General features: G+C 37.7%; 1 protein-coding gene across 3 annotated transcripts in view; it reads left to right on the top strand.

The window, feature by feature from the left end:
* Positions 1-18,862, top strand: part of SH3YL1 (SH3 and SYLF domain containing 1) — a 51,119-nt gene extending 32,257 nt beyond the window's left edge. Inside the window, exon 9 of one of the 3 annotated variants that reach the window (XM_075498024.1) lies at positions 18,290-18,862. In XM_075498024.1, the coding sequence (XP_075354139.1) occupies positions 18,290-18,489 (200 nt within the window). In that variant the 3' untranslated portion in view covers positions 18,490-18,862. The remainder of the gene's footprint in view (positions 1-18,289) is intronic. The other 2 variants (XM_075498022.1, XM_075498023.1) reach the window with 2 other exon arrangements.
* The last annotated feature ends 1,121 nt before the right edge of the window (positions 18,863-19,983 follow it).

Here is a 19,983-nt window from a genome sequence, read left to right on the forward strand (position 1 = left end):
CAGGACTTTTAGGTACCTCAAGGAAGTGATAGATATACAGGATTTCTATCCAGACTCTGGCAAAATGCCCTGTGCTTGATTGACTTGAGAGGAAAGCTAATACTGATCTAAGAAATGGAGATCATTTTGCAGTAATGGTAGGGTGAAGCTTTACAGATCCATCTTGATAGCAGGGACAAGAAACTTCACTACATCTGAAAACTGCATGTTTGAGAACATCCTGTCTTCCACACAGTCCCCACCACTCCTCTTATCTCTGGTGAGAGGCAGGAAGCAGATGGGAGGAAATGCTGCATATCTGTTCCTGGAAGGATACTGAACATCTACTTTATACTAAGTGCTAAGGGAAGACTCTGATAATACTTTGCTTTCTTTGGGAATGAATTAGTTTTTACCCTAATGGAGCAACCGCTTTAAATATATTTTTCCATAATCAGTAAAATTAAGTGCCATGGTTCCCCAAAAAGTGATGTGTTCTCTGTCATGGAGGGACCTCAGGTCCTGCGTCTACCTTGGCTGTGCTAGTTCAGCATTACGTTGTGCAGATCGGCCAGCTGGATATTGCTGATTGAACCAAGAAGGTCATTCACATTTTGTGGAAAAACTGTCAGTTCCTGAATAAGAAATAGGAGGCCTCGCAGAAATAAATCGATAAGGCAAACACTAAACTAAATTAGTATGACAAATAACTGTTCTAGAAATGGTATAATAATGCTTCTCGCTTTTACAAAAAGATATGGTTTCAAGAAACTTCTTACCTGTTCATGGGGAGGTCTGGCAAGGATTTCTTTGAGGCTTCTCTGGTTATATTCCATTTGGTTTCTCTTTCTCATTAACAGTTTTGTTGCCATATTAGGCAACCTTCACAGACTTTTTTTTCCAGTTGTTCAACTGGAACAACCTCTGCTTTTGTGGAAAGGAAATGAGGTATTATTAATTTGTTCATACACTGTGAGACTTGCACGCCTCTTCCCCCCTTTCCTCTCAGTGCTGCATGTTTGTGTTCTTAGCAGATCCTTTGCTTATTTAGCAAGGAAGGAGTCAAAAGAAGATAAAAAATAAGAAAATAGAAAACTCTTCTGTAAGGAAAAACAGAAAGGAAAAACTTGCTCTAGTACACAGTATCATGTATTGGTCCCTGCCATAAGGTTCAGACTGTCTCTTCCCTACTTATTCCACCAGTTCTGCCATTTGTCAACTACTACAGAAGGATGAGGAAGAACTTGAGATTAGTGGTGCAGCTGGGTATATGGCAGCAGAGAAAATTTGGAGGTACTGTTGGGGGAAAAATCTGCCTTCATATTTGTTGCACATTGGACAAATTGGAGTTAGTGGCTGAATCCCATCTACAAGCCAGAATTTACTCATACTTGAACTAAGGGATATTTTTTTCACAAATGTAGTTACTATAAGCTTTTTCTTTTGAAGAAGCATCTATGCATCCAATATTTCACTTGACCTAAAAGCATACATACCATTGCATCATGTCCATAAAAGTATGAAAATACTGTCAATACCATTCTTAAATTTTAACTGCAAATTGCAGAACTGTTTGCTGTTTCATTTCATGAACTTGATCATATCTGTGTAATTTTTGGCCAGGCTGATGTAATAAGTATTCAGTGAAGGGAGGCTGTGCTAGCCTGGGAAGTGTAATGTGAACACAGGTTGGGTGATGGTGGCAGTCCCAGATGCTTCATCCTTATGAGGGTGGATGTTGCAAGTTGCAGAGTTTGCCCTGATCAGTTTAGGCTCTAGTTCACGGGTCTGTGCTGTTTGTAACTCTTACTGAAGTTGTTCTGTGATGAAGTAGGAGTATCTACCTTTCTCCTACCAGTTTACACTGTGATCAAATGATACAGGATTGTGCCATGGGATACTGTAAGTGAAAGTACAATTGCTTGGGTCACCATTTGTCAGAGGAAGAGAACGTCTGCTTAATACCTTTTCAAGTTATAAGCTGATGTAGCCCGTGGCATAGGTAGAGTTAATAATGGCTGTACTGGTGGTAGAGTCACATAGCAGCAATAAGAAGTAATTGTGGCAAGAATAGATCCTAGCATAAATTTCAACAGCGCCTGAGCCCCTTAACCCAACTAACATTAACAAGAGTTTTCTATATATTGCAGGTGTTCACATAATATAAATATGTTATCATGAAACTCGTAGAATTCTTATTAAAATAGTTAGGAGATACTCACAAGCTTTTTTTACAGAAAGCAGTTTCTAAATTTTTCTTTTTTAATGACTTGACACTTCTTTCTGCTTTTCATCTAAATTTATTCTTAGCAAGATTAAATCAGTTTTGTCTCATGCATTCCTGTTCTTTAGCTAAAATACTTTTCTTTCTTATTCATTTGTGTGGTATTAGTAACCTCTTTCATCTCAGTTTTATTCTGTGAAGCTTATTTTCATTTCCCCTTGAAAACAGGCTTTCTGTTCCTGGTCATCCTGTTCCTCGTCCAGTTTTAAACATTTGACGAGGATTGTCAACAGCACTTCAAATAAGGCCTTGTACAATAATATTATGTTGTATGTTTCCATGTGAGATACCTCTTTGTCTCATATAATTCTATTATTTTTAACCATTTTTTCTAACCAGTGCAGAGAAGTTTTTCTCCATGCAAGGCTGAAAAGAATTTTCAATCAGTATTTCACAAAACATTACTCTAGAAGCTGGCAGAAACTGTGTAGAACCAACTTAAGCTGGGTTTGCTAGTTTGGTTTTTTTGGTTTTTGTTTGTTTGTGGGGGGGTTGGTTTCTTTTTTGTTTGTTTTTTTTTGTTTTTCTTGGGGTTTTTTGAGGCTGTAGGTTGTTTCCCACACAGGGGTAGAAGCTAAGACTTATATCAAGTGAACTAGTTCATATGCCGATAACACGTTAGCAGAACTTTTGAATCTGACAGTACAGAGATTTGAAAAGCAAAATGCAGAGACAGTGTATTCAGATTGAGATATTAACTCAGTATGTGTAGAGGAAATATGGAGAATCTTCTCAACATAATAACAGATCCACAAATCATTCCTAAATCATCAGTTTGACCTGAACAAAACAGTGCTCAGTTCTCTGTACTGTACTGTACTTTTCAGAATATGAAGGTTATGCTTAGCATCGCATCTCAGCTTTTGCAGTATGATTTCAGCACAGGCATTATTTGCATTAATGTAGTCTTGAACATAATAAAGCCCTTGACATTGGTATAGTTTACTTGTCCATTTCAGTTTGAATGAAAATTTAAATGTTTTTTGAAAAGGCAGAAAAATCAAAAAAGTAATCAGCAAAAGTGCTGTTACGGAATTGACTCTTGCAAGCAGGAGGTGGGTTTTTTATATCCTAAATATCGAATACATCCACAGATGCTTGACAAAAAAGGCACTTTTTTAATGCAAAAGCTGAGTGAGCTGAAATAAAGATAGAAAGCATTCCATCAGCAGATGAAGATGATGAGCCAGCATGTTCCCTAGTAGGCCAGAAACTCAAAAACAGTGAAATGTGTTTCATACTGAATGAGCTTAATTTGCACAGTAACTTAAGCTTTAAATATAGTCAGATCTGTTTAAACCACCCATGAAACCACCGGTTTTGTTTGGTAGACATGACAGTGTTCAGTAGTGACACAAGTTGGTGACAAGGAAGCTGCTTTGAAATGGTCCCTTTCCAGCTTATGTGGAAGATGTCAAAAATACTTGAGCCTTTTTCTGGGTTTTGTGAGTCTATTATAAAAGTGTATATAATATCTCCATTCCGTGTATACAGATTTGCAGCTGATGATTAATTTCTTACCTGTTGAGGCTCTGGAGCAAAATTGAGGGTAGCGTACCTTGTACAGAACATCTGTGGCTAACTTTGCTTTGTGCTATCTTTAACAACAAGCATTAAACATGGAATAGTTTTTTTTCCAGCCACCATTTCTTTGTTAATTGAGAACGTAGTTATTAAGTTGTTCTGGAAATCAACTGGAGGGCTTTGTAACACTGGAAACCTGGACAAAGTACCTACTTGAAGTAATACATAATGTCTATCTCTGCAACTAATTCAGAAAATAGGGTTTGCTGAGACAGTTCCCATGGAAGTGGAAGAGGGCTTAACATTTGGTTTTGCAGTCCTTTCCAGGACTGGTGTGTACATTTAGTACCAAGAGGTATTAAAGAGTGTAGTCCTGAAACGATACAGGCCTTCCTTGATATTATCCAAGGTACCTGAAATGTTTTGAAATTGCCTTAAATCTGCAGCTGCTGTAATAAAACAGACATCAGTCCGTCTGGATATAGGACACTTCTTTGCCTGTAAGTGATTGTAGACTAAAGCAAAGCAACTGGTTCCTCCCCTCTCTCTTCAGAGCAGGTTTGTGTAACTGAGAGCACAAATAGACATTTGTGTGGGCCTATAAAGGGTACTGCTTTACTGCAGTGTCAGTGAAGCTCAGTTACCCCAAAAAGTCCATCCTCGTTTTCTTAGTTATGAAGAAGGAATTGTTTTCAGATTTCAATGTTGAATTTAAATACTTTGAGAATCTTAAGAAGCTTTTTTTTTTCAGAGAGTAGAGAAAGACAAGTGTTTTTGTTTACTTACCCAAAACAAGCCATAGTTAGTGGCAAAACAACAGCTAAGGCAAGAGATTACTTGTCCTGAGCATGATTTGCTGAATATCATGTCTCCTGACCTTTGATCAGATGAGCATTATTGGAGATTAATTGGATCAATGGTGGCATATGTCATACTTCAAGTATCTGTACGGAAAGATTTATGCTTATATCTGATTATAGCAGATTAGTACCTGTAGATATAAAATGCCAAATCTGCCATACATATTCAGGCCTTCCCAAACATCTGTTCAGTGAGATCTGAGGTTGTTGTTTTGTGTATGCTGAGGGTTTTTTGAGGTGAGTCTACATTTAAAAAACAAAATAAAAAAGACCATTAAGGAAATTAGTACTTCGTGGATAGGACATTTGAGATTTCACTTGTAAGACTGAACAAACACTTGGTTTGTAATTTGTCCAGAAACAACTAAAATGAAATCTGTAAGTAAGTATATGTCTGTTCTGCTCTAGAAGCTGAGATAAAACCCTTTCTTCTTAGGTTAAAGGCTGAGAGGTATGATCTAAGAATATGGAAAATGAAGCACATTAGGTTGAAAAAAGAACTGATCTGTTTACTGGTATGATTCAAGAACTGAAATTATTTTCATGACTTCTAGTATTTAGGATACAGTTGGTGGGCTACTATTTCTCTTTCTGAATGAAAGTTGCATGGAGACTTTTTTTTTTTAAGTAGGCATTAGCACATGTAATATTTTGTTGCCATACAGGTCCTGAAAAGTTAATTTCTTCAGAGTCCCAGTGTGTAACATAGTACAGTATGCTTCTGCTTTAGTGCCTTTTCCCCACCCCTGCACTGGTCTTGTCTTGAGAGAAGAAAGCCATGACATCTTTTAGTTTACTGCCCTCTTTTTCTCTGTGCAGTAAATTATATGGTACTTCCTTTCATCCCTTCTCTGACTTTCCTTACTTCACTTCCATCTTAAGTCTTTAAACACAGACCAGTTGTCACTTTCCAAAGTTGCTGCTGTTTTAGGCCTATCACCAAGCGTAGTGAATGATAAAGCCTGAGAACGGACACTGCCCACTAAGTGCCCAGTAAGTGAATCTTAACATTATAAGGTATTTTGTTTCTGCTTATCGTGACATTGTAACCTAGATAACTCAGTAATCTGACATAGCTTTTGTGCAACTTAGCTGTGAACATGAAGTCAACATCACCTTTGTGGGTCTGAGCCCCAGCTTTGAGCCAAAGGTCACATTACCTAAACAATATTTGTTAGAAACTACATATGAATAGCAAAGCCTCGGAATTAAATTATCATCAAAGCATGGACTATTAATTACATCAAACTTCTACATCCCTAAAACATTACGAAGTATGAGTATCCAGTGAACTATACCTAATGAGGTCTTAATCTCCAGGATGCTAATTTTCCAAAATTCACATGGAATAAGATACTATATCTGTCATGTTTTTATTATTGCATGTGGTCATAAAGTGGATATTTTGAAGCAATGTTGTTTCAATATTTTATAACATCACTGTAGAAATATTTTTTTCTTTGTTTACATTCTAGCAAGTAAATGAGCCAGTCCTGTTTAATAAAAGAATTACATAATATATGCAAGAAGTTTTTAATTTGAGGAAATATTTAAACTGGTAGTCACATCAATAGCAAGCCATATATTTTCTGTTTCAATAACCGAATACTGTTTTCTGTTGCAGTTGTCATCATTTTGATTGCTTTCTAAACTCTGAATGGAAAAATCCGTTGTAAAACAGGATTTTTGTTGTTGTTGTATGTGCATGTGGTTAGTAATAAACATACAATTACGTACTTTTGTAGCTTTATTTCCTTACATCCTAGAGTATCTTTTTCTGTGTTTTCAGAAGTATTCTTTGCATTTTTGACTGTTATCATAACATAAATGAATTAGTTTCCATTGTTTTGTTTCTAAGGAGACAAGTTTAGGGGCATACATGCATGCTTTCAAACAACTGAACTATTTCTAAGATTATCTTTTAGAATATCATCAAAGTGTGTCTTCAATTGTTTCTTTGTTCTAACTCGTTAGAGTGTGACTTATTTGAATTATGATCAAAACCACTGTTAATTCACATACCTTGAATTTAAAACTAGTATTCATTCTTGCTTTAAAACTCTTAGTTAAAAGCAATTACAAAATGTAGTAGTGATGTAGGGCATGAGATACTTAAAATTAGAGGACTCAACAGCTTGCAGGAAATTGGTATGTAGGAATAATTAGTGGTTTCCTCAAAAATCCAGCACTAAACCTTACATCTTTCTTCCACACTCTCCCTCTTGGTTCCCTTCCAATGCTGCTTTGACTATCCCTGACACAATTTACCTAAGAAATCAAATCTCTGTGGAGCATAACTTTATGTTCAGAAGTTATTTTCATAGCTGCTGTTTAACATAATAGTTCAGAAATAGACGTAAAATATAATGGAAACCAAGAGGGTAAGTTTAGATGTAGTAAAAGGTAGGTACTCCCCAGTATGACTGATCATATATAACCAAGACGTCGGATTTGCCTCATGTTCTTGAACAAGATGCTGTATCACTGGGACTGTTATTAGTTTCAGCTTCATAATTCTTTGGAGAAAAGAGAGCTGAAGAATTAGCATTATATCAGACAACATGCCATCCTATTTCTCTTTCTATATTGCTGGTCCAGCACACAATTAGTGCTTTGACTTCAACCTGATTAATGCCAATCTTAAGTGTTTTCTAAATGAATATCAACAGGGCAGTTTTAGGCCCATGTCCTTAGTCTCTTTGAAATAGTTGCACCCTATAATACACGTGCTGGTATTTCTTCTTATGGTCAGGGAACAGATAAAGGCACTAATCACAGACATCTTTCTTTTCCCTCCTAACTTTTGCATACCTCTAGTCTTCTGTTTGATAGCTTCCTTTTTTGTCTTTGGTAAGCTTGGAGCAGGTTCCTTTATTGTATACAGAGACTTCTCTTCTTTCAAAACCTGCTAATATTAAAACAGTTTATAGAACTGATGACTTTTTGTTGGATTAATGCTCGTCAAACTAATGAGTAACATCTGTGTTCAATATTGTATTATGTTGAATTTCTAATATGGCTCTGGGTTTAGAGTTCTGGGATTTGGAATACATCCATTCATATTCAAAATCTGTAGCTCTCTATGTTGAAGTTTCTTTAAATTATGTACACATCCCCTTTATTTTGATTTCTCTCAATTGCCATTGTTAGTTTTTGTAACTTTTCATTAGCATTCTTCTAAATGCATTTGACCCCTTAGCTCTGTGTTGTCTAGCTTTATCATTTATTCTGCTGTCTTGGTTCAGCTCAGCCTTCAGCTAAAAGAGAGGCTCTGCTACCTCACTAATACTTCTCTCATTTGTGTACCGCAGCTTTCTGTGGCTTCCAGTTCCTCCAGTGTTCTCTACTCTCCTTCCCCTTCCATTCTTTCTTTGCTGATTTCTTCATTCATGACTTTATCTCCTCAACAAAAGATCTGTTCTGACAGTCTCCTGTGCTGATTCATCCCAAATATTTTTTTACTTTCACATGCAGAAATAAATCCATGATCTCCCCAAAATGAGTTCTCTGTTCCTTCAGTTCTGTCACCCTTCTATTTAAACAGCTCTGCACTTAATGGTAGAGTGTGAGAAGTCAGTTACCTGCAGGCCTCTTACCTTACAGTAATATTCTGTTTATTCATTTTCAAGAAAAATTAGGTAAAATTGAATAGATGTGGAGAAGAGTAAGTACAACGAGTGGAGCAAGAAGTGACTGATATGGGGTAGCTAAGTTATTTTTAGTGTAGCAGTCTGAAGGTTTAAAATTTTTTTTTTTTTTACTATAAAAGCATAAGGAAAGTAAATGCCAAGAAAGAAGGGTTTCAGCTGAAGGCCAATGTCAACAAACAAAAAAATAGATTTAAACTAGTAGTGAATTACTGGAAGCTGGGCATTAAGAAAGCTTTCTTACCAACTGAGGGAGTAGGGCTTTGAAATAGCCTCCCCAGATGACTAATGGAGGCAAAAAGAGGAGTGGCCAAAAAGGTGGTTTAATGTCTGGCAACACACCAGACTTCGACCTAAGTCTCAGAGAGTGTTCTTTATTTAGTTACATGCTCCCAATCTCATCTGTATGGAGGTCTTTCATTACTAGAGCATTCTTCAGGTCCTAGCCAGTGTCTGTCCCCTCTTACCAGTCCACACTGGGTATCTTTCAGGAGGATACTGATTATGATGATTATGATTATGATACTGGTATGATGATTCTACTCATCCTCAGCTCATATCTTCTCTAAACATTATAGCTTTCACAGATGCAGAAGGTTCTTATTTTGTCCCCTCTGTCTCTGTTTGCCCCAGGTATCCATCCTATCATGTTGCTTCTTTTTGACGATTAAACTCTCAGTCTCATACAGCAATATCTCTTCCCAGTGTCAGCATCTCATCCTCTTTCATCTTAAAAAGCCCATAGTTGATCATATTGCTGTTACCTAATCTTCTTTTATTTCGTTGTTTGGAGTTCTTCAGTACTATGCTGGACCCTCTTTAAAGCAGTTTCTCTTGTACACGGTTCAAGCCATTGGCTCTATCTATGCTGATAAATTGAACGTTGCAAGGGAATGTGCTTGGGCACTGAAACTTTATCATTTATTCCATTAGTTGTTAACAGGTTCCTGGTATGATTTTGATCTGGGAAAGGTAGTGGGCTGTCAAATGATTCCTTAGTAGTTTGGAAGTTAGCATGTGCCAGAGTCTGTACCCACTACTCAATATGAATGAGGCTACTCTGATTTGGAGACATGAAGTTTAATAGCATGGACAGGGCCAGACTGGCAGTTGGCCTTGTTACTGCTCCATTCACTGATGCAAATGTAACTGGTACTTCCAAGTCTCTGGTGGCCTCTTTATAACCACGTATTAGAAAGTGCATTCTATCTTTCCTTAACCTGATAGATTAATTGTCATCTTATATTTTCTTTGGTAATACTTGTGCTCCCTGAATTCCATTGCTGGGTTATGTCTGTAATTGCCTTTACATCTGTATTTCTAGTGTGTCACTAAGAAGGCATCCATACCAGCCCTCCATTTTTCTGTTAAGATTTTCCAGCTACCTATCCTTTTTCCCTTTTCATTTGCTAGATAACACTTTCTGCAGATACCTCATAACTACCTTTGTTCCAGATCCATCTCTTCCTGCCTTGCTCTGGTACTTCTTTGTTAATGAATTATGAATTCAAGCTAAAAATGATCAAATAGAATCTGAAACTGCTTGTTGCTGACCGCTGCAGAACATGTCTGATCTTCAAGTTGAATTTCTTTAGTTCTCACTTTCTGAGCAATGAGTCCTATAGATTGTTCTATGACTACCATTTCAAAGATGCAGCCATTTCTTTCTGCCTCCACTTTTGTCCCAGCTTTTGTCCTGTTATGATTCAATTGTTGCAACATCCTTCTCTCTGACCTCTGCAAATTCAATATTCCTTTACTCTCATCTTGATTCAGTTCTTGCTTCAAAGTTAATTTCCTGCCCTATCACTTTGCCCATATCATTCTCCTTTACACTCCTTCACTGACTCTCAGGTTAAGTATCTTTGAGCTCAGACAGAACCAAAAGCACTCCCTGCCAGATCCAGCTTTGATCCCATTCTTGTGAGTATTACAAATTGAACTTAGTGGTTCACCTACTTACTTCAAAGTTAAACTTAAGCTATTTCTCTGCCTGCCTTTAGGCATCATTGTACCCTGATGCTGCTGCATTCTTCAAGTCAAAATTTTAGGTCTCTAGTTCCTACTATCCTGAGCCCTAACACTAATTCAGAAGCTATCCCTGTCATTAGTAGTGACCCTGAAGCCTTTCAGAATTTACTACATGCTATTTCCTTTGCCCACCCCTTGCCTTCCACATTCTAATGCACAGTGTGCTGGATCCAGCAGAAAACGTGTATCTCTGGTGGTTGCAGTTCCTACCCAAATCCTACCCAAAATATAGCTCAATAAGCCTCAAGTCTGACAATATTAAGGAGGAGGGGCAGCAATAACTGTAAAAACTGGACCTGTTCAAACCCCTATTACAAGTAGTGTAGAAGCTGAATAACTGTTGCTAACTGGATTCCGTACGCAAATTCTAGTTCCACCCTTAAAGCTAACTTTGACTGTAATGCAGTAACTTGTATCCACCTCAGAATGAACCGTAAGTCATTTGTTGCTCTTATTCTATCCTTCACCTATCCTGCAAGGATGCAGTGCTATCTCTAAAAGGGATACTAAAAGTTTTCAGATCTAGCTCTATCGGTTGATGAGCACAGCAAATCCAGAAAATATCTGTAAGATATTTACTCTTGCCATTTAATGCCTCATCTTATTCCTGATATTGCTTGTCCACCAATGAATCTTTCTCTTCAGCCCTTTACTTTATTAATCTCTGATCCTAGTCTTAAGCCTAACAGTAGCCCAGTCACTCTGTCAGTCCTAGGCTAAACTGATTTGTTTTTGCAAAAGAACAGCCTTCCTAGCTCCTCATGGGACTGCTAGGGAGCTTAGCTTTTTATTACATATTTGAATTCCTGCTCTCGGCCTAGCTTTATCATTACAATGCATACTTGCCCTCCTTACTAGACCAGCAGTTAAGTAAGTTCTTTCTTTATAATTATTACTTAAAGCTCAGGAATGGCCATGAGCCATTCAGCCTGAACCCTAATCTTGACACTTTTGCAAGAACGGTCACAGGGAAAGACTGCTCGGTTCATATAGCTTAAACCAAAATCAGGATCAAAGTGCTTTATTAATTCACTAATGACAGATAGTTAGCTGGTAATCTGTGAAGTACACATTCAGGATCAATATCAGCATTACAGCAAATAAACCACAATAATAGACAACTACAGAATGTTAATAAACACCTGAAGTTTCTAAATGCAACTTCCAAAGTTTCAATTGCACTTACAGGCATGCATGCATATCAAGTGTTTACATTCACGCACATCCCCTCTCACAGGTAGTACAGGGTATGAGCACACACAATTAATTTGGGCAGTGCAGGTTCTCCTACTTGCACAAACCTCTTATGCGAGATGTGGGTACTCCAGCTCTATGTGTGCTCGTGCAGCTCTTTACAATCCACTGATCCATATATTGGCAAGAAAGCTCCACCATAAGGTCGCATATGCACAAAGAGATGTGAGTCCCGACTAGGTGCACTGCATGCTGTCACTCCCCTAGCTGAGCACAGGCTGGTCAGTGTCTGACAGGGAGACTGCTCGGTCTGGCTTAAACAGAGGTGATGCTGGCAAGGTGACTTCTATTTGTATCAAGGTGGGTTTTGATTACTGCTGTTTCCAGTCCAGACTCTCTCCAGACTCCAGACAAATTTACAAAATTTGTAAAAAATTACAAATTTTCATGCTGCTTTTTTATACTTAAAGGTAACTTTGTTTCAAAAGTCTCTTTGAAGTTTTTTTTCACCAAATCACAGAATGAGGTTGGAAAGGATCTCTAGAGGTCATCTGGTCCAACTCCCTTGCTCAACCAGGGCCACCGAGAGCCAGATGCCCAGGACTGTGTCCAGGCAGCATTTGAATACTTCCAAGGACAGAAACTCTAGCACCTCTCTGGGCAACATGTTCCAGTGCTCAGTCCCCCTCACAGTAACAAAGTGTTTCCTGGTGTTCCGAGGGAACCTCCTGTGTTTCAGTTTGTGCCTATTGCCTCTGGTCCTGTCACTGGGCACCACTAGAAAGAGCCTGGCTCCATCCTCTTTGCACCCGACCTTCATGTATTTATAAACATTGATGAGATCTCCCCTGACCCTTCTCTTCCCTAAGCTGAACAGAGCCAGCTTTCTCAGCCTGTCCTCATAGGAAGATGCTCCAGTCCCTTCATCATCCCCATAGCCCTTTGCTGGACTCTTTCCAGCATGTCCATGTCTCTCTTGAGCTCAGAACTGGACCCAGCACTCCAGCTGTGGCCTCACCAGCGCTGAGCAGAGAGGAAGGATCACCTCCCTTGACGTGCTGGCAATACTTTGCCTAATGCAGCCCAAGATACCATTTGCCTTCTTTGCTGCAAGGGCATGTTGCTGGCTCATGTAAAGCTGTTGAATCAAGTTAATGGTTGTCTTCCTCTTTAAGTATCCAGTTGGGGCCTGATAATAGTCTTCCTTTTTAATGTGATAAATAGGAGCAAACATCCTTCAGACAATCAATACATATATACGCACTCACAATTGTATCTTATCAGGTCATGTTGTCCAGGCCATTTGCTAAGGGTGGTCATTAAAATCTCCTATAAACTCTTCATTGTTGCTAGCACCAACTATCATTTTTTACTCAGAGATTTACAAGACCCAGTAATTAACCTAGTTTTTCAGCCTACTTTGGATTCTTTCCTGAACTCTAATTATAAACTCAATACTAATACTTTCCAAACAAAAGCCCAGTGTCCTGTAACAGGTAAAGAACTAAGATTTCTGTTTGTTCAGTTAGGTACAGCTCTCGTCTTAAACCTATGAGTAATAACCAAGGCGTTCAATGCCTCTTAACACTGTACTAGCGACGATAAACCTTTTTGATACTTGATATATTTGTTTTTAAAAGCATAGATGTTTGCATCTGCCTAGATCCACTAGTTGTTTTCCATCATTTGGTCTATTTGGTTTTCTCTTATTTCTTCTGCACAAACAGGGTTCATATGGTTGCTTACTTTTCTGGATCTCTGTTTAACCAATGAGAATTCTATTGCAGCTTTTCTGTAAGCTGACACTTTTTGGTGGAGCTTTTATGCCAGCACTATACAACTTCTATCATCTCTGATGCTGGAGACTCATCTGACTTTAACATTTTGTGTGGCAGTTCCAGTTACTTCTCTCTACTTCTTTACAAAAACCAGAGACAGTAGAAGTTAGTATGTTGATTGTGTGGCTCGTTCACATTGATTTTTAAATAACAATAACTGTAGCCATGCATTCTAAAGGTTGCATAAAATATTTGGGTAAGGTAGAGAGACTATTGAGTTTCAAGGAAAAATATATCTACCTAGACAATTACATTTTCATATGGTATGTTGTGTCCCAATAGAAGCAATGTTATAACCTTTCAGCTTCAAAAGAAACCAGACTCATAGCCCATTTATCAAAGTAGAGATTTAGCAGAAAGTGCATAATATATAGAGAGTAACAAGAGGATTACCCTGTCAGTTATCAGTACCCTTGATCAGATGGCTCATCTTCAGTAACAATTGAGTCACAGGGCTCCTTTTTTGCAAGCTTCTTAATATGGTTTGGATGAACCCCAAACCAGCAGTAACAGTTTGTATTAGTTCACTTATAGTTTCTATCATCTAGGTACATACATGACCCACAAAGATCCTGCTAGCTCTCTAATTGCTGACAATTAGTGAATATTGCAAAGTGGATGTTTAACAGTCTCAGCACTAACCTCAAGCACATAAAACTTATTTCAGTTTTATTGCTGTGTCAATGGCCAAAAGCAGCACTTTACACTTTTTATATAAATCTTCTGCAAGTTCTTCAGCATCAGACATTCAGTAGCTATGGGATATACATCTATGCCAGGAAAATTAAATTTGGGACCCACAGCTGGACTGTACTATTCTGTCTTCCAACTTGGATTTAATTTTTGAAAACTTAATAAACTGAACCCAAAATGATGTAAAATGCCTGTTCTTCTATAAAAACAAGTGTTAGAATCAGGCTATGCGTTTACAAATATTTTATAGGTTTACATTACAATGTGAAACTAGTGGCTACACCTACTAGTCAGTTAAACAGTCTGAAGGCATTGGCCTAAGCACTATAACTCAGTTACCTATGTGGTTGTGTTGTTAGGAAGTTCCTTGGCGTTATTCTCACCTAGCACTTTCCCAGATGTGATTTAGGAGGTACTCCAGTATAGAAACCAGTAGGTAGTTTGGATATGGCTCTCTTCTCTGGATGGTGAGCATTTACTAGTAAGTATGTGGCCAGTCTATGCCAATTGGCCTCAAAGTCAAAGAAAGGCTCTGGCACTCCTCAGCTGATTAATATAAATGTACCCAGTGTATCTGTTCTATAGCAACTTTCTAGAGAATGCTTTCATTCTGTGGTAAATGTGCTGTAATTAAAGATAGTTTTATCGCTCTCTCATTCACTCAGGGGGTGGTACTGCAGCATGCCCAAGAGGCTGTAAATTCACTCTAGTTTATACCTCATCAAGTCCTTAATCCATAGCAGTAGTCCTTAGCAAAAAGTTCAAATCATTATGGTATGTAAAGATGAATAAAAATGAAAGGATATTGTGGTCAGAGTAGTTTGTTATCCAGCATACGCCATACCCATGTATGCCAGAGCATTGAATATGTATGCTGGCTGCTGCACTAATTGATCTTCAGCCAAAATTTCTATATTTCTGTTCTGACCACTGTGTTTGTAGAAGCGTGCTGTGTGTATTCAGATACCATTAATTAAGGATTTTCCACAGTGTAATTTGTTTTTATTCCAGTGTGCATACTCATAAATCTCAATGATTTCAGTATCATATGCTGTATGTAGCACTGTAGCACCATCTTGTGTGAGCTGCAAATGTGGTTTCAATATATGCATTCAGCAATCTTCATGTTGACTATAACAATTTTATTTAAAACCCTTTTATGTAAAACTGAAATCAGGAAACAAGAACATGGAATAGCTCTCCCTTATAATGTATGTGGTAGATTTCATAACAGTGCATTAATTTAAGATACCTATTTGTTAGGATGATCCATATAAATATGAGGCATGGGATTCTGCGATCTGGAGGCAATAAATATGCATTTTATCTGTTTTATGCTACAAAAATACAGAAGTAAAACACAGATTAGAATCTTTGTGAGAAATAAAATGAAACTATAGTATAGGAAAGAGCTGCTAGGGAAAATTAAGTAGGAATTTTTATGAAATAGCTGACAGGAATACAGCTGGAAAATGCTTTTAAATGGTAGCAGGTAGCAAATGGGGCAAGGACTCAGAAATCAGTGTTCATAATCAGCGGTGGTGCTTTGAGGTTTCCGCATGTTTGGAAAGATACACATGCACAGGGCCAAAAGGTGGGAAGGGAAACGTATAACGCAATCTTGTTCATATGACAGAGCAAACAATGATTGGAGGCATGATTGTGGTGCATCAAATGCACTCCTACACTTCAATATCTCACACGCACTTCTTTTGTTCCACCTTTTCATGCTTTAATTTGTGTCTAGTTTCCCTTCATTTTTCTTCCTACTATTACTGAGCCAATTTCAGTATACTCAATAGTTTGTGTAAGAGTAAGTCTTACTTTTAATGCAAGTTCAGCTATGGAGGAGGTAACTACTACTTGCTGCCATTGTTACAAGTCCAGCATATTAAAGTGAGTGACAGTTCTTCTATTGAATGTAATGAAAAGAAGCTCTCACAATCACTTTCGGTTTCTTCTTTTGTGATGTCAATTATCTAATTTTTCCAGTTTGGGCAGTTGTAAATATATAGTAACTCTAATTCTCCTTGAGTGATTATCCATTTGAACATTTAGGTGATGGAAACACATATGGTTAAGAACTCAAAATATAAGAATTTGTAGCCTTCATCATAACATAAAATGCACTTTTACCCATGCCTGCTGCCAGAATGTGGCACAGGGCTAAAACACACCCCATCTTCCTTTTTATATGTGACTCAATCATAACTGTTTTCATGCCTTAGCACCTAAAGAGTCCGGAGCCACAGTATTTTCTTACTGTTCTTCAAGTAAAACTAGGAGTAAAAAGTCAAAGCGTCTTTTGTGGGTTTTGCTATGATTTCCTCAATCAAAATATCTAGCTTCAAACCACATTTTGCATGGGAACACATCACATCATCCTGACTGCATCAAATGCTTGAATTCTTAGAGGAAGATCGTGTAATTGTTGAATACTCAGCCTGTCAGGGTTTCAAGTGTGAAAGTAAAAAAGGTATTTAGAAAAGCTGCATTGCTGCCTTTTTTTGGCAGGCATAACTGGTGGAGATAAGGACCTGATAAACATGGGTATTCTCATCTGCTTTTGTTTTCACGTCATAAGAAATAGTGGTGTGTGAATTTAGATCATGAATATAGATATCAAGAGAGAGAGAGACTCTGTGATTAAGGAAGACAGCGTTTGACTTCTCTGCAACCAACACTCTCCCAGCACATGGCCAAAGAATTATGTATTAAGCTTTGATGATTGCTACAAATGCAGATCATGAAGGGAAAGAACTGGCCTATGGAATGAACATATATATTGACAGATGCTGGGAAAAAAAAATCTATGCTGGTCATGCATACATTTGTAGTCCATTATTCTTCTCTGTCTGTCCTGTTTTGGCTACATTTGTATTTGGGAGGCTTGGGGGAAAAAGGATTTTTCCTCATTCTTTTGAAATGATAAAAGCAACTACAAGAAAAGTTCTGTGTGTATCAGTTGTTGACAACAGACTGCCAAAAGAAATGTTGTATTGGTGCTTCTCACACCATCCTTTCTAGCTCTGTACTTGTAATGCGTAGACTAAGAAGAGCTTGGATTTCCCCTTTTGCAACCAGTTCTGGCAGCAAGAAGGTGCAGCTAATGCTAAAAGCCTTTAATCCTGCATGCTTGAGCATTTGTGCAGCCATCATATCCATATGAACAACACATCATGAAATCTCTCCACCTGACTATGTAAACGTCTTCGTTATTTCCTCTGAACTAGTCTTCCATTGTACCTTCCATTTTTCACTTTTAGATGCATTCATGCGAGAGATTTAACTGTTTTCTAAATCAACATTAAACAAATACAACTACTTTGTATAGTTCAGACAGTTAAAGGAATTGAGAGCAAACATAATTATTAGCAAATTGAAGATACTCACTGAGATTGAAAGTTCAATAGTAATAAACATTGAGATATGGCCTAAAAAAGCGTCAACAGGAGGGGAGGCTGGCTAATGGTATCCAAGACTTTGGGTGATTTTAACTCTAGATCAGAAGACTCATGGCACGATTCCAACCCCAGTTAAGGACCGAAATAGTTATGTAGGAACCTGGTAGAAAGAGAATAAAAGCCACTTGTATATGTGGTCTAAAATAGCACTATGCGAGCCAAGTCGCTTCCAGTACGTCAAACCATAATCCGTTCTTTCTGCTAGCACATTTTGTGTGTTTCGTTCAATGTGCGAGGTACACCAAAATCCTAGATGCTGCAAACCCTATGGAAAGAGAAGGGAAGTGCTGCAGTTATTTTGTATTTTACTATCCTATATTCTGAATATTGTTAAAAAATCAAAATCCTGCTTTAATTTTTGTAATATCTATGACAAAACTGTCACAGAGAATACATACCAAAACTAAAACCTGAAAGTTGTTCTGTTCAGCGGTCTTTCAGGAAGTACTTGCACTTTCTTCAACGTGCTGCTTTTATTCCCACTGTCTCTGTTTGACCATATAAGGCATATAGAAAAAATTGCTGATCTTTATTTTGTGTAGAGTACTACTTTATTTATTAAATAGACTGTGCTGGTAGGCTAGAATCCAAATTTCTCTTACCTAAGAATGTAGTGGAAATGAAGGGGTTTTTTATCAGTGATTTATATGCTCAGATAAATTATTTTGGTGTCTTTGTCACTGTTTTCTACTGTCATTTAGAGAATATTGTATTTAAGGACTTACTGTATGTGCAGTTTAGTAATTTCATTTTTATTTAATTTCTTTCACTTCAGGTAACTCTTGGAGCAATCCAGTAGAAGTGACAGCACTTTACTCATTCGAAGGACAACAGCCAGGTGACTTGACTTTCAAAGCTGGAGACAAAATCACAGTCACAACTAAAACAGATTCCCAGTTTGATTGGTGGGAAGGAAGAATAGGAGGACAAACTGGCATCTTTCCAGCTAATTATGTTGCCATAAGTAACAACTAAACTTGTATAGAAGAAAAAGTTGAAGCAGTAATATATTTACACTGAAAAATATATTTTAACTGTTCAGATTTTATTAAAATGAGATTCTTCATCAAGATTATTCTAACACAAAATTGAAATGCATTAAATGACCTCAACTTTTCCCTAAACTTATTTCTTAAATAAACAGTAGATGATAGTCAATTTATGATGACGTTTAATTTTGAGCAAGTTGCTGTATAAAAAGTACTCCAATTTGTGTCTAGTTTCAATTCTGTCTTGCTATATGGATTTATTTTTTACATGAGGGAGAAATTACAAACAATTTCTAACTAGACATGCTGAAAAAATATTGATTTCTATTAAATTATAATTTATGGTCTCTTTCTGTAATAAATGCTCTCAAATTTGCTTCAATTTCCGAGTTGGAGTTCTTTACTTTTACTAAACACAGATGGTTTTTTGCAGGTATGGCAGAAGCAATTACCTTTATGCTTGGTTTTAAAAATCAGTAAGATAGGAAAGATATTTCTGTAGGATTGTCGTAACTCCAGTCAGCAACTAAGTACCACACAGCCACTCGCTCACCCTCCCGCCCCCACAGTGGGATGGCGGAGAGAATCGGGGGAAAAAAAGTAAAATCCATAGATTGAGATAAAGAAAGTTTAATAGGACAGCAGAGAAAGAGAAAATAATAATAGTAATAATAATGATAAAAGAATATACAAAACAAGTGATGACCAATGCAATTGCTCACCACCCGCCGACCGATGACCAGCCAGTCCCCGAGCAGCGATTGCTGCTCCCTGGCCAACTCCCCCCAGTTTCTACACTGAGCATGACGTCATATGGTATGGAATAGCCCTTTGGCCAGCTTGGATCAGCTGTCCTGGCTGTGCACCCTCCCAGCTTCTTGTGCACCTGGCAGAGCATGGGAAGCTGAAAAGTCCTTGACCAGTGTAAGCACTACTTAGCAACAACTAAAACATCAGTGTGCTACCAACATTATTCTCATACTAAATTCAAAACACAGCACTATACCAGCTACTAGGAAGAAAATTAACTCTATCCCAGCCAAAACCAGGACAAGGATATATGTAGTGGTAAAGTGTAGCACTATCATTCTCAGATTTCAACTTAATTTTGAGTATTTTTGTAAATCAACTTCATTTTACAGATGCAGATATTGACTTGAAAGTTGATGTGACAAATCAGAGCAGAGGTGAGAATGAGACTTAGAGTTTTTGAGAACCTGTTTAGTTTCTTTCTCATTGCTGGATATGCTGAATTTGCCTCTTATATGGAGTTAATGCCAAGATTATAATTATGCTTCTTCAGTCTCAGCTTTTCCCCACTTGAAAATGTATTTTGTTAACACCTTGTTTCTTCTAACAGTGCCATGAGTATCAGATGGAAAATTAGTATATCTGATCTTTCCAGCAACCAAGTTGCAGTTGATCTGCTGTTATGATCTACTAATCTATCAGGTGCTATTTAGCTTTAAGTTATCCCATC

The sequence above is a fragment of the Mycteria americana genome, chromosome 3, assembly GCF_035582795.1.
Source record: "Mycteria americana isolate JAX WOST 10 ecotype Jacksonville Zoo and Gardens chromosome 3, USCA_MyAme_1.0, whole genome shotgun sequence".
NCBI lineage: Eukaryota > Metazoa > Chordata > Aves > Ciconiiformes > Ciconiidae > Mycteria > Mycteria americana.